We start from the raw sequence: 15,313 nt of genomic DNA on the forward strand, positions 1-15,313 counted from the left end.
CGCCTCCGGCCCCTCCTCCACGCCCACGCCCGGCGGCGCGACCCCCTCCGCGCGCCCCGTTTCCCGCTCGCGGCCCCGGGGGCGGCGGCCGCCGCTCCGCCTCACCGCCCCGGCGTTCGGAGGGGAATGGGTGGAGTTGAGGAGCGCGGTTTCCTGAGAGGAAGTGACCGCACGGGGCAGGAATGCGCCGCCGGCTCTGCGCCGCATCCCGCCTGCCTCGCCGCGGTGCCGCGGGGAGCTCTCTCCGCCCCGCCAGCCATGCCGCACTTCACCGTGGTGCCGGTGGAGGACAAGCACCGCGCCGAGTATGACAGCGTAGAAGGGCTGAGCTGGGTGGACTACCGGGAGCCGGCCGCCGCGCCCGCCGCCGGCGACTCCTACGACACCGTCAGCTCCGACGGTGAGCGGGCACGGCCGGGCGGGGGGCGCCGGTGCCGCTCCCGGAGCGAGCGTGGTCGGATCCCCGCTCAGACAAAGGCGGCTCTCGGGGGCGGCGGCTCCGCCGTCAGCGGCGCCCGGGCGCCGCACGCAGCGCTGTCAGCCGGTGACGGCTCCCGGGCGGGAGGTTCCCCGGGGTTGCGGGGTCGGGGTGTGCCCGGCCGCGCGGAGGAGCCGCCCCGGGGCCTCCCTTGCTGGCCGGTAGCCCGGCGCGCCGCCGTTATCGGGCCTCCCGCAAGCCGCGGCTTCGGAGCCGATGGGGGTGCGTGGAGGTACGCTCAGATATTTGGGCTCTCCGCCTCGGAGAAACGGGCGGTAGAGCACTCTCTTCGGTCGGATCTCGGGTGATCGCTTGCTGTTCCTGCTGCTGTTGTTACAAAACCTCTCTGCTTGGCGAGACCTTAGCCGGGCCCTGGGTGCTACAGCAAGTGCATTGTGTGCGGGAGGATTTCCCAGCTGCTCCTCTTGGGCAGCTCCGCTTTTTGTTGTTAGCCGCTAATGTATTCCGATTACAGAAGAGGTTCCTGTAAACGGGACGGGATTTTGGGCGGTGAGGAGGCTGTACGGCTTCATTAAGTAAGCGGTGTCAGCGCTCAGCCTGTCTTGGTGTTTTTCTGTAACTCAGTAAGTCAGCGTAAATAGGATGGTTGTTTCCTGTGAGAAAAGGAAGAACGCTCAGATTCAGAGAGCGGAATAGTTCTGGTAAAAAGCTGTTTCAGCTCTTTGCAGTATCTCTTGTGTTTTTTTGCACTGGTTATGTCTAGCCTTGTAACCTTTGGGAAGAGGTTCGCCTGTACTCAGGGTGTGAATCTGACTTGCCCTCTGTGAATCACTTGTGATTCTAGGCAACAAAAGAAAAATCAGTAAACACCTGACCTGTTCTCCCTTGTCTGTGCTGTCAGACTTTTCGGAATGCAGGTGTTATGGGGTGCACAATGTAAGTGCTGAAGGGAGGCCATGCTGCTCAGAACTCTGCGCAAGGAATGGGAAAGGTTTATTTCGCTGGATGATACTCAGCTGTCATGAGATGAATGCCAGGTTCCCAGCTTAGCACCCTGTTTGGCTCTCTTTGAATTTGTACTTCAGTGTTTCAATTTCTGACATACAATTTCTTTTCTTTTGCATAGTTTTCAAAAGAATTTTAGATTTCATGTAGGTCTCATGCCTATTACGTTAGTTCTTCCTAACCTGGGCACTTAGGAGCGATGAAAGATAAATTTTCTTCCCAATTTGTATGCTATTACAGACAATTTGAGGCGCTAGCCTTAAGGCTGCATATGGCCTTGACTTCATTTTATGAACAGATCTGTGTTAAGCTCATGTTACTTACTATATCATTAACATGTAAGGCAGCAATAGATGTCTTTTGTGGGGTACTTTCTTCCCTTGTTAGCTGTCCCCATGGGTTGGTTGGGACTTGTGGAAACAAGTGCCGTGGTGCAAAAGGGAAGGTCAGTCAGTTCAAGTGGTCTGTCGTTTGGGTAGCAGTGCCTGTAGGATGTGTGCGAGCAGCATGCTCTAAGTCTGTCAGTAGCTGGCAAGTTGTGGTCTGTGCTGCATGCAGAACCATGCTGCTGGAAGTCAGCTTAGTCTTTGTTTTGCTGAACATCTGGAAAATCTCCATTAACGTATGGTAGTTGAGTTCTGTTTCTGTTTGAACTGTAACTGTCTTCTATTTTTTAATTTACTTTCACAGTAATTAAGTGTTGTTTCATATCCTCAGGGTATGTGTATGCAGATACATTCTCTTCCCTACCTGTAGTGACAAGTGTGTTCTTCCCCACTGGCCTCTTCTGTCTTCTCTGAGGTTTCCTGGGTTATGGTTCAGTAGAGGGGAATTTAAAATCTCACTCAAATTACTCCTCTGGTTCTTGGTGCTTCCTTTTATATATTGTGCAGAGCAAAGAAGCCTCTGCTACCTAGGGAAGAGCTGAAAAAACGGCATGGTAGAGCTGGGTTCCTGCCGTTGAAGCCCAAGTACCTTACAGCTGCTTAATGCTTGCCAGAGCCTGCAGCATTGAGGAGAGCAGCCTTCCAGAGCTTTCTGTGGCAGCTGATTATGGGGCTCTGGAGGAATTGACTGATTGGTGTTGGTGACACCTGTGGTTCCAGATAAGATAAACTTTAACTTAAATGCACAAATTCATAGTTTTTGATTGTGGCCCTGTCCAAGAGCACATGATTCATGCTGGTGCTGTGAATGCACACATAGCTGCCCAAACAATGCCATTTGTCCAGTCTTCCTGTTCAGTCAAGTACTGCCACCAAAGTCAGTATAAGAGAATTACTGAATATTTTCCAGGCAAGTGTTAAAGCAGCTTGCTAGTCAGAAACCTTATTCAAAGACTTTTAAAGACTTCTTCGGGCTGCTCAGTTTGATTGGAGATGGGTTAAAGTGACTGAGTGATGATATGGCCCTTCAAGCTTAGGATTGAGCGTTGTTACTCAGTTCTGCATGTGAAGTAGCAGATTTGTTGGTCAGACACTCCTTGCACCATCTCTGGAGCTTATGATTCTGAGGTCATTTCCCCCTAACCTTCTTACTCAAACCTTTATTTATCATAGCCTTGTTATTTTTCTTTCTTTTTTTTAAATTCAACTTCACTTAGAATGTCAAGTGATGTGATGTCATCTCAGCAACACAGAAGTGAAGCCATTCTGCACCAGAATTTCTCATCAACAATTTGCCTAAGGAGATATTGGTCAGTGTGTAATAATTTAGCCTTCCCAGACAGCTTCATTGTTTGGTTGTGAATAAGCAGATCCTTCCTGCTGCTCATAATAGATTTTGACATCTTCCATTTAGAAAAAGAAGCACAAAGACTAATGCTGTGATCCTATGACAAACATGTGAGCCTTGCTTCATGGACCAGCAGGGATGAGAAATGTGAATTTGGCATCTCTTCAGTCTTTGAAACAACGCCAGTGTGTTAGGTTGGGTACACAGGGTAAGAAATGGGAAAGTGGAATCTAAATAATATTAAAAAACAAACAAATGAAAAAAACCCACAGTGAATAAGCTTTGCTGTAATAAGAATCTCAGCTTTACAGTGGTTGTACACCCTGTTAACTGAAATGAGACAACATCATGTTTCCTGAGGGAACTTATTTATCCTCCTGTGACTTTTGTTTGTGGAAATGAGATGCTAATCAGCTTGGTGTCACTAACTAACTTTGGTCAGCTGCCGCTCTTAGTTTTTGCTAATGAATAGCTCTGCTTATGTTCTAGTTATCACATGCTTTTTTTTTAGCCCACATTTTTCTAACTAGACTCGAGATCTTTTCCTCATGCTTACAGTCTGCATCAGTATGCACTGTGTCCTTGTGCAGCAGCAGATAATGCCAGTCGGTTTTAATAAACTATTTTTGAACCAGAGAACATGGATCAAGAAAGTTCTCCTGTGATGACAGTTAATTTTTATTTTAAGCTTTTTCTCAGTCCACTGCTTTAAATATGAAATAATTTGTTAGTAAAGGTTTTAAGTTGCTTTCAAGACTTAAGATAAAGCTGGCATAAAATACATCTGAAGGTACATCTAATGAAGTTAAGCAAATCCCTTTGCAAAGCACTTCATTCTTATATATGAATGTTTTGGCGAAGACCAGAGACAAGGTAAAGTTAGTCATAACAAATTAGATACTACAGCTAAATAGGGGTGAGAGAAGTAAGTGGCTAAAAATATTTTAGGTTATCTTAAATTCAAGCTAAAATTTCTGCTAGCAGCAATGTGGGTAAGTGGTGCTGTTAGAGTTGTCATAGCAGCAGGTTTTTGCGTAAGCCCTGTGGCATGTGTGCCTTCAGCAGTATTCCTGTTGCCTCAAAACTGCAGAAAGAAGTCATGCAAGAGGGGGCTTGGGAATTTGAGGCAGAAGCTCAGAACTGTTAGGGAGAAAAATAACTTGAGAAGTACACTGATGTCAGTGAACTTCCTCTTCTTGTGAATAGTTAACTATTGTTTTGATGAAAATGGTATGGATATTTCTTCTCCTTAAACCTAATTTTAATGAGGAAGGGTTTTTTTTTTTTCTTTTCTGTTGGGAAGAAAACAGCAACAAGAGAAACCGTATTCTGCTAAGGTTTGCATCACAATTTCCTGTCTCCGTAAAGCTTAAAGTGGAATTTTGAGTCCTATGAGTACTGAATATGCCAATATTGGTTCCTGTTATGTGAAGAGATTGAGATATTTTGATTTGAGTTAATCCCTTCAACAGTGAATATAATTAATATACAGTGCTGTGGTTGTCATTGGAAATGCAGATCCTGAAAGGAGGCTTAGCAGCACGGTCATCCTTGTGAAGCCCAGTGCTTTTTTGCTCCTGGTACATTGGCAGTTAGCACAACACTGTTTGCAGCACAGAACTCCAGAATGCTTTTCTCAACAACACAGGTGCAGAGATAAGTGGGCCCTTGCTGGAGATAAGGAGAGATAAGCATGTGGTATGTGAAAAATGAAAGTGGAGAAGTGCTTTGTGACACCATTAGCTATGTGTAACGCTTGGATAGGTGAAAAAAATTGTAACCTGAAAGCAAAGGAATTTTTCTAAGATCTGGTGTGAGATCTGGTGTGACTGGCTTTCATGGAGTCCATGGCAGATACTCAGATTCCTGGATCTTCTTAGTACCATGCAGCTTTACTGAGTTAAATTCAATTTAAAAAAATGGTTGTATGAGAGGAGAAAAAAGTTCAGATTACTGCATAAACGATCACTTTTGGTAAAGACATTTCTCATACTTCTAAGCTGGGCAGTGGTTAAGGCAGAGCTGGTCAGGCTGCAGCTGTCCAGCACCAAGTGGTTTGTGTGCCAGCTGCTGGCTGCAGGAGGCTTCACTAAATATAGGAAAACACGGTCCTTTCTGCGGGTTCTTTGGTATTTGAGTTATTTGGAAAAGCTCACTAGAGAATCTTTGTGATATGTCTAAGAGAGTTGAAGGCAACTCCTGTGACTGTGGGTGGACAGGTCTGTATGTTGCAAAAAAAAAAAAAAAAAAAAAGGGTTATAAAAATAAGAATTGAAAAGGAAAAGCTGCTGCCAGTCTTTTGTAGCAGTTGGTTTACTAATGTATTTATTTTTGCTTAGGAGCACACCTCTGTTAGAAGATTAAGCAATTGCATGTGAAAGTACATGGATTTTCTATCTAAACCCCTCTGTAAACGCACACTCCTTTTGACTTGCTGAGTACCCATCCCAAGCTATTCCTCAACTATGGTTTCTTATTTTTGTTGCATACTGAAGCGGTGTTTCTTGTTCAATCTCTGTACTTCCCTAAAGGAATTAAAATCAGTCTTTGGATTAGTTATATTGTGTTTTTGGTACCTACCTCCCTCACATATAAAACTGATTTATGTTTGTTTCATTTAACTTGCCCTTACAAATTTCTGCAGGATTTCATTTCCTTAAAGAAAATACTGACATTGCCTTTCCTCTCTCACCCCAGCTGCAGCAAAATAAAGGATTACATTTTTGCCTGCTCCTAAAAGTGAGGTTTAAATTTGACTTGTGCTCTGAAGTTCTACTTAGAATGGTGGCTAAGGTACTTTGTAACCTTGTTGACTAAGTTTCAATACTTTTTGCTGTTTGATCTTGTAAAGCCTCTTTATTGGTTTTCAGTAGACATCTGTTTAAATGATGCCAAGTGAGTATTGCTGTATTTTGTTCTTTCACTGTGCTGCTTTGGGTGATTTCTTTCAGTATAGTTCAATTTTTGTCACACGTGGAGAACTGTGCATCTTTCACTCTGGCTGCCTTAGTGAGTGCTAAGCAAACAGTACTCAAAACAGAGAAATAGCATACACCAAAAATATTAGCAGAATCTTGACAGGTATTTATTATGTTTTGTCTTTAATTATAAAGTGATTACCCGTTAGAGGATCAATCATGTGAAAGATAAATCTGTATGAGTTATGTAAGAGTCATGTAGATACTAATTTAATGATTCTAAGCAGTTAATAATTGCCAGAACCCTAGTAATATAAATACGGAAAATACGGGTCTTATAATCCCTGTATGGCAAGCTTCTCTTCAGGGTATGACAGCATTGCATAAAGTGGTTTGTAGTACAGCTCTCTTCTTTTCAGAATATGAGAGGTAGCACGTGGAGCAGGTACCTTTCTTATGTCATTCAGTGCACACCTCTCTGGAGGTTGTTTTGTAGGGTGCGTACTGCCTGTTTGTCCTGAGTTGCCCTTATTTTTTAAGCATTGCTGCCAGAGTCTCAAATTATCACTTGTGAAGTTCCTGGAGTTGAAGAAGTAGCATTTTTTCAAACAGGTCATATAATAGGGATTTAGTTTTTTTGTGGTAGATATTACATTTGGCCTGGAAAAAGATGGCTGGTTTTTTCCAGCAGCCTTAATACATGTCTAAGCAACAGAGGTATATGTTATGACAGTGCTGGGAATACATTTTCCCCTCAGTTATTTGCTGCTATTAAAGGTACTTGGTGGAATTTTTTTTGAATCATCTTTTGATCTTCATTCCGCCCTGTAGAACAGAGAGGTGGGATTTAATGTGCAGAATAAAGCACTAATTGACCAAAAAGAGCTTTGATTCCATTAGCTTATGGATGAGTGGGGAAGGTTGATCACTTGGCAAAACTGCCAAGTTAGCTGTCTTTGCTCGCTGGAGGCAGCCTGAGACTTGTTGCAGATGTAAATGAAATGGCATTTTGCTAAGTGGCAGATGGAAGGCGGGTGCCAGGCTGTGCTGGGCAGCTGCAGCTTAAGGTGAGAGAGGAGACTGCTGTACTAGTGAAGGGGACAGCCGTCGTACCATCTTTGTGTGGGTGGTCACTGTGAAATGGCAAGAAACCAGGCAGCTGGTTTGTGTTGGATGTGGCTTAGCAGCATTTCTGCTGCTGCTCTGTTTCTGGGTTTGCCTAATCCCCTGCAAATTTGTCTCAACGGTCCATCCTCTCAAATCCAGAACAGTTAATTTGCTCAGGATGACCTGCATGCTCCTAGAGACCCAGCTCTTTCATTGACTGACACGTGGTCTGTAACATAACTAGGATGCAATCTATTGATTACTTTGACAATTAGGATCAAAGCTGAAGCTTATGCTGGAAGTTGGCTCGCAGGGAGCTGCAGCAGGGATTGTATAACAAGACCCTGGGAGAGGAGAGATGACGCAGGCTCTGTTTAGGACAGAGGCACGCTGTACTATGTATAGGTTCAAGCTAATTAAGCTTGAATGAAACTGGTGGTGGTTTTTTTTCTTTCTATAGCCTAATTACCATTTTTCATTTTCCTGTCTATAGCCAGAATTTGTTTGTGTTGTAGGATTTAGAACACCATTCAATCATCAGAGGTATCTCCATAGAGCCATTTAGGCTAAACTTCTGCCTTTCAGTTCCATGTCAAAGAAAAAATAGGGATTCTTATAGTGTGCCATGGGAAACCACTTATTTGCTGGTTGAGGGTAACTTCTAAGGAGGAGCCACTTGCTGAGACTTGCTCTTGCATACTTTATATTGCTGATTGCTGCAGTAAAAAATAAAATAAAATAAAAAATGCCCTGGAGTAAAATTATTTTTCATAAAATTATTGATAGTAATGCAGCCTTGTGTTATAACTCTGAGCTATTGATCTGAGCAGCCCCAAGCGTAGTCACTGTGCAAAGTCCATTTCTGCATTTCCGTGTAGGAGGTCGGGCCTGAGGCAGGCCCTGAGCAGTTCAAGGAGACTTTATGGTTGCTGTGCTCTTTGATGGAGGATAGTGCATTAACTGCTTCTCTTCTGTTTTCTACTTTTGTGTTTGGAAGCTTTGTCGTCCTGATCCACTTTGTGTAAGTTTGTATTCAAAGCTGATACATAATACTGAAGTAGATGTTCCCTGATGGTTCTGCATGTCTAATTTCAGAACTGACCGCTCCTGAACATTTTCTGATTTTCCTCTGCTAAGGTCATTACTGTCCAGTCTGTCATTTTTACAATATGAAATATTCAGCAGGAATACTAGTTTAAGGTATTTTGTCACTTCTCCCTGGGATTTCTTCCTTTCCCTACATTCATAATTTGTATTTGGCATCCTGTACTGCGCATGATTTCCAGAGCACAGCTGTTTCTGAAGTACCTGAAGCAAACTCTGCCAAGCTTATCCAAATTCAGTTCTAGTACAGATATAACTTGGAATTTACATTGCTCAAGCAGAGACAGATCATTCATTTTTTATGTGTCTGTATTTTCCAGAGAACACAGCAGCAATGTCATGGATAAATTTCAGGGACGTGTCAGCCAAATAGGACAGGAAAAACCCAATACTGACTAACCAGGCAGTAGGATATTTATGTGCCTTTTCGTAAGATATCCCCCAGTGTACACGCAGGAAGCTTTAGAGCTGTAACTTAAGGCAACGTGCTGGGAATAATTTTTAATGTGGTGCTTTGCCTTTGCCCTCTTTGAAGATGCTGTGATCTGGGTTTTTTGGTAGAAGTATACGTTTAGCAGGGCTGAGCTCCACCACGTGTCCATGAGTTTCTTCTGACCAGCCTTCTCCTGCATGTACTCGATTTAACTCCTGACTGGTGGAGCAGAAGAGAAGTGAACCAGTATTACCTGTTGCCTCGTGAAGAGTCTCCATGAGTTGTCACATGCTGCTCTCAATTTGCTCTGATGCTCTTGCAAACTGACAAACTTTCTGTAAAACAATGGTAAAAGCCATTGCTTTTTCCAGACACCTGGCTTTGTCTTGTTTTGTGCTGTGCTGCAGCATGTAGTATTTTGTGCTATTTCAGAAGAGCTACAAGCTCTGGATAATTGTGTGCTGGAATATATATATATATATTACCAGTAATGTGGTTTGTTGCTTATCATATAAGCAATGTCTCCACCCTCCAAATTTTTTGATAGGGAGGGAGTGATTTCTTTGCTTGGAGATGTCCCAGGCTGAATTTGACTTTTTCAGCATTTTGTAAGTATTGTAACCAATGGAGCAGTGAGGTTTGTTTTTTATTTTAGCACCACACGGAAAAATCAGCTCTTCATCTTTGGTGCCCACAGAAGCATAGCTCTTTTTTTGTCCTTCTGCTTACCACCAGCAGCCCTCTTTGGCTAAAAATTAGTAAATAATTTTCAGTGCAAGAAAAATGTTACTAACTCCTTTCTATACGAATTAGTTGAAAATGAATAAAGTGTTTGGAACTTAAGTGTAAGCTGTAACTGATTAGAGATGTGTTCCCACTGTCTTTCAGGAATGGACAGTAAATGTGTGTGCATTGTGCAATGCAATGCATAAAACGTACAGACATTCTCAAAGTAATTTAAACCTTTTTCATTCATTTTATGTATGTCTGGAGATACAAAGCACTCTTGCCTGTATCTCCATTAGTTCTATGTGTTCTCTGTAGGAAGTTCTCTGAGCTGTTCCCAGCTGCTTGTTCTCACTCCATGGCTTCTAGTTGTTGTTATTTGTTTTGGCATATGTTTTATTTCTTATGTATGTTCATCTTTCTTCCTGTGGTCAGCTGAATGGGTTACGAGGTGGAAAACAATTTCCCTTCTTTGATATCAAAGAGAGAAGTGAAGTAAATTTTGCATGGAACCTATATGCCAGTCTCACAGATGTGTGTTGGTGTCTCAGAGAAACTGGGATTGCTTTTCTGCAGGGAAAGAGGCTTCCCCTGAGACAGGGATAGCAATAACATGTTCCTTGCTGTATTTTGACACAGGGTGTGTTCTATCTGAGATGCCTTCATGCGTGTGAGGGGACTGAGTTTCGGGGATGATAGTCGTGAGAAATGATTTGGAGTTCTTCCACATGAAGGAACCTCTGAAGTGTATTATAAAAACAACCTTTGTACTTCACTGTAGTGTTTTTCAGCTGGCAATGAAGAGTTAGGTTATGAAAGCTCTGAAGCAGTGTGTGAGTTCCTAAATCCATTTTCTCAAAAGTGACTTGGCATTTTAATCACAGGCATTCTTGGTGATTGCTGGATAAAGGAGCTGGTGTGGTGTGTGTGGTATTTGGAAGATTACCTTATAAACAAACAGAATGCATGGGGTTCTAGTAATTATGAACTACTTAAAACCATTGTTAGTATCTACATGTCTCTTATATAAGCCTCCATTTCATCGTACAGATTTATTTATTTTGTTGCATCTTTCATATGATTTATCCCCTAATGGGTAATCATAGTAAAAGTTATTGAAGATGGAAAGAAATACATCACTGTTTTCACTTGAAAGCTGAAATGCCCGGAGGGCAAACGTCACAGAGCTGTAATTTTCATGGCATTAGCTAGTTTAAAATGCTGTCTGATTCCACACTAAGCAAGCAGCAGATTTGTGGCTCACACTCTTCTGAGTAAGTGTGCAAACAGCGTGCAATGTGCCTCTTGGACGTGGCTGAGTCCAATTTCACAAACAGTGTTTTCAGTAAGATCTTGATATTTGCCTATTTTCTCACTATTTAAAAGATTATAATGCCAGGATTGTATCAGCGTTGGCTTAGCTTTCTTTAAGGAACCCTTTTGTTTCCTGAAAGAGATCGATTCCATTCAGCTCTGCAGGCAGCAGTCACTTTGTCAGAGGAGGTAGAAGAACTTCTTTTGGGAATACAGTATTAAACTTGTCTGATCCTCAGGACTTGCCAGAGAAGGCATTTTCTAAAGCATGCACTAAAAGCAGAAAGAAGAATAATGGTAAACCAAATTACTGCAAATGGCAAAGAGTTATTGCTGAAGGGTAAGTACTTCATGTTGATATTAATATCCACAGAGGATTATAGTGTTCTGAAGCTATCAGTGTATCTTAACTGAAGAGTGAAATCGTTGTACTTTCTGAAACAGTGGGCTATTACATTGCTAAATCCTTTGAATTGTAAAGTATTAGCTAATTTGTTTGGTAGAACTGTTCCCTAGCCTAGATTTGCAAAGTACAGTAGAAGACCAGTAGTAATTTCATGCCTTTTTATTTAGGGAGAAATCAGCTACCTCTGCTTAGCTGTTCATTTAGTTATTTACTTTGCTGCAGCCTAAATGTTGTGTAGGTTGTGTGGGAAAGCTTTGTCTCTTTCCTTCACGCAGACCACAAACACAGTGTTTGGAACTCTGAACTGTTTCAGAAGAACTAATGTATTATCAGCAATACAGCTTTTAACTTATCTTTGGTAAAACCGTGCTTTGTGAAGCTTTTGCAGGTGCTGAAGCTGGTGAGTGTAAATGTGTAGATATCTGCAGTGTAGTGCTTAAGAAGCACTTCACTTGTCGGGGTAAAATCCAGTAAATACAAAATTTTAATGAGAGTGCTAATCCATAGTGAAGTAAATAATGTTATGTGCTAGTCTTATAGCAGTGAATGAGCAAATTACGCTCTTAAAAACACCCACAAGTATCAATAGTTTGGCTTTCAACTGCAGATTCTTCTAGAAATAAACATCCAGCTGTGGCATATGAGAGTTCAGTATTGTCAGTGTAAGTGGTAGTTTGAGCCTGCTTAAAGCACAGTTTACTTTTGCTGCCAAAAAGCTGTCTGGGTAGAGATCACTGATCTGCCCTTTCATTCTGCTGTTCTCTCCTCCCACGCAGCCTTGTTGCATGGATTGCTATCTTAACATGGTGGTCCCTTCATGCACTTTAACAATTTCAGTACTTTGCTGCTGAAGGCAGAGGTATCAGGGTTCTTAAACTGCTTGGAAAAGACAAGAAAATTATTTTGGCTTTTCTGTTCAGCAACACTCAGTTCTGCAGAACTTCACTGTTATTGTATGGTATGAGGAAAGCTATCTGAGCATTGCACAGCCTTTATCAGGGAACCGAGTTTTATCTTGTGGTACAGTTGTTTGGGGAAGTATTATCACTACTAACACTTGGAATTTGCTTTGTCGAAAACTGTCACAACGGTTCTTCTTAATAACAACAAACAAATTGAAAAAAAAAAAAAAAAACCACAACAAAACAACAACAAACCCTGAAGTGTAATGGAAATGGGTTTGGACAGCTTTTTTTTAATGGAAGTTTAATCCTTAAAGCTGTGAACAAATGTCTGCACAAAATTGCATTGACTAATAAAACTATTTGGTTGTGCAGTAAAGAAATATTCTACCTGAATATAATTTGTTTGCAGCAATCCCATTGTTTCCATAACTTTTCCTGCTCTAGAATATCCATCATGTGTGTATCCATTTGCATCCTTGGGAGCCCTTGGGAGAACAGTAAGTCTAGCAAACTGTTCTTGTTTTGGGGGCAAAATTTCCAGCTAAATTCTGGATAATTTTCAGCTTGCCAATATGCACGTACAGGGGATGCTCTCCAGGGATCAACAGATTCAGCTGTTTTGTCCTGACTAAAGAGTGAGGTACATGATTAGTTGAACGTAACTGCCTAGTGTTTAGATAGCTGACATTAGGCTAAAGGAATCCCATTCCAGCTGTTTGTGTATCCATTCTAGTTTCTAATTGTTAATTTGTAGATGGAATGCTAAAACTATAAGGGATAGATTAAATATATAAGATGTAGTAATGTTCTCTGTGCATGAAAACCTCTCCATTTATCTCTAGCTGTCACAGGCTTTGTGACCAGTGATGTTTGAAAAGTGCTGCTAGCTGCTGTGCAGCCTGTCTCATTACAAAAATACTTTTGCTGTAGTGTGCAGAAAGGAACCTGTATGTGTATAGTAAAATTACAAACAAGACATTAGCTGTTATACTGCTCCAGAAATGAAACTGTGTTGTGGGAGAAGACTTTAATTTGAGCTTCTGTTTTTTTAGTGAATCTCTACTGTTCCTCAGTTATGAAGAGGTAAATGAACCAACAAGTTCCTTCCTTTTTCAGACCTAACACTTCAGTTCTAGCTCTGATTTCAAAGGATGTAATACATAAATTAAGAATTAGAATTGTTAATTTAGGCAGGGAGAATGATGGGCACTCAGTACACTGTCATCACAGCTTGTAGCTGTAACTGGGGGCTTTGTCCAGCTTGCCTGCCCTGCAAAGCACATCGGAGAGACTGGGTTCCTCTTGAGATGCTCTGAGTGCAGGTGTGATGGGAGGATGGTGTATGTGCCTCTGCTGACTTTCATTTAATCAACCCAGATATATGCCTGTAAAAGCAAAGTAGTGTGGATTTGTGATCAAAGTGCTCTTGGGAATACTTTTTAAAAAGTTTTAAGATGAATTTGCATTAGTATATCTTCCTTGTTCTATGTGTTGCTTAGACAAAAGCTAGTCGTACAATGTCCATCTGTGCCTTCAGCACGCCTTAACTTGTCATGTAGATAAAGCACTTTGTAAGATGGATAAATAACTCTGTAAGAACTAGCTGAATGTTTCTGGATTAGTCATGTCCAAAGGATATACTAATTTCATTTAACTGAGCTTGATGAAGGACTAGGGGAGTGGTAGTTTTCTTTCAGGGAGTTTGGGAACTGACAATAGAAGAGAACAAAACCTTAACAGGTGAAGTCATGCAGCTGCTCCTGCCAGCTTCTCAAAGGGATGATTATTCTTGTACCAGTCTGGCCGAGTACACTTTATCACCGTGAAGCTTCCTGGTCTTTCTTTATGATAGTTGCACTGTGCCTAATTGTTTGGCTTCCTTTTATACTTGCTGATCTGTCATTCTTATCGTTATTTTAGCCTGAGTTTTTTCTGTAGTTTTCCTTGAATTCTTTTTTTTTTAATCCTTCACTAACCAAAATGCAATGGCTTTCAACGAAGTCTTGTGCATACAGCGTTCTAGTGGGAAAACTGTTTCTCCATCCCAGTGTGTCCAGAAACAACACAATAATGTGGACACTGTCCTCTGTTCTTAGCCTTCTCCAAAAAGCTTAGCTTGTCTAAGACAATAACAAAATAAAACCTGTCCACCGACTGCCTGGCGCAGCTCTGCCACCATGGCAACCAGGTAAATGTTGGGTAAAGATTTGGACATCCTCTAATTATTTTTGTTTTGTCTCCTGGGCTTATGTGTTTGCATGTATAGGAGCGTGCATACTTAGGATTTTTAGGTTTTGTTTCATTGGACATCTTTGAAGTTTTATGGAACGCATGTGATTCACACGATGAATGCTGTTCTGTAGACCTGTGTCCATGCCTGGGTGGATGGGCTGTAAAAAGCTCAGGGAACTGTGATGGAGAACTGAAGATAGACCGTACAATTGAAGTGGTGGCTGTAAATAGAATGATTTGGTTTGGAAGAGAATTGGCAGGATTCAGAAGGTATTAATAATTTAATAATTAAGAAGCCTTCGTTATTGAAAGATAGTGAAGACTGAGAAGTAATGAAACAAGTGAAAACATCAACCAAATTGGAATGTAGTTTACATACCTAAAAATAATAATAATTTTAAAAAATTAGTTAGGAATTAAGGCAAATAAATTATTCTCTGTTGCAGAGTATGTAGCTCTCTCTTTATGAAACGTTCCATGCAAAACAGTTGCATCATGAAAGCTAACACTGCATAGCTACTGTCCAAGACCAAAGACTCAGTAATTAAGGATGTGGAAAACAGTACCTGTGTCACAAGATGGTGCTTATCCAGGAGACTTCATGCTTCAGAATGTAAGCTATCCTCACGTGAAGCTGGGGCAAGAATTCCCTGGCGTGTCTTTCCGAGGTCACCTCCGCTCTCTTCCAAAACTAACGGAGATAACAAGCTCTTCCCATGCAAGTAAGTCCGTTTGAATGTGCTGGTATTGCTCATTGGCAAACAAAATATACTGGACAAATATTTTATTGTATTTTGTATTACGTGCTTTGCTACGCTCCATCTGATTTTATTTTGGTCAAAGGACACTTGTGATTCTTGTTGAGGAAATTGGAAACAGAATATAGAAATCACTAGAGGAGATCAGATTAATACTTTGGTGATGTGTTTTAGAATGTGTATGAAAGGCAGAGACTACACTGAATGTACAACAGTTAGTGAAGGTGATTTT

General features: G+C 41.6%; 1 protein-coding gene across 3 annotated transcripts in view; it reads left to right on the forward strand.

Moving 5' to 3' along the window:
• Nucleotides 1-243: 243 nt before the first annotated feature.
• The window catches only part of SLC12A4 (solute carrier family 12 member 4), a 45,838-nt gene continuing 30,768 nt past the window's right edge, over nucleotides 244-15,313 (forward strand). Inside the window, exon 1 of one of the 3 annotated variants that reach the window (XM_042821270.1) lies at nucleotides 244-400. In XM_042821270.1, the coding sequence (XP_042677204.1) occupies nucleotides 259-400 (142 nt within the window). In that variant the 5' untranslated portion in view covers nucleotides 244-258. Of the gene's footprint in view, nucleotides 401-657; nucleotides 711-14,769; nucleotides 15,046-15,313 lie in introns of those variants that run through there. The other 2 variants (XM_042821272.1, XM_042821271.1) reach the window with 2 other exon arrangements.

The sequence above is a fragment of the Centrocercus urophasianus genome, unplaced genomic scaffold, assembly GCF_019232065.1.
Source record: "Centrocercus urophasianus isolate 14NV4802_14NV808 unplaced genomic scaffold, USGS_Curo_1.0 seq_2, whole genome shotgun sequence".
In the NCBI taxonomy this organism is placed as follows: Eukaryota; Metazoa; Chordata; class Aves; order Galliformes; family Phasianidae; genus Centrocercus; species Centrocercus urophasianus.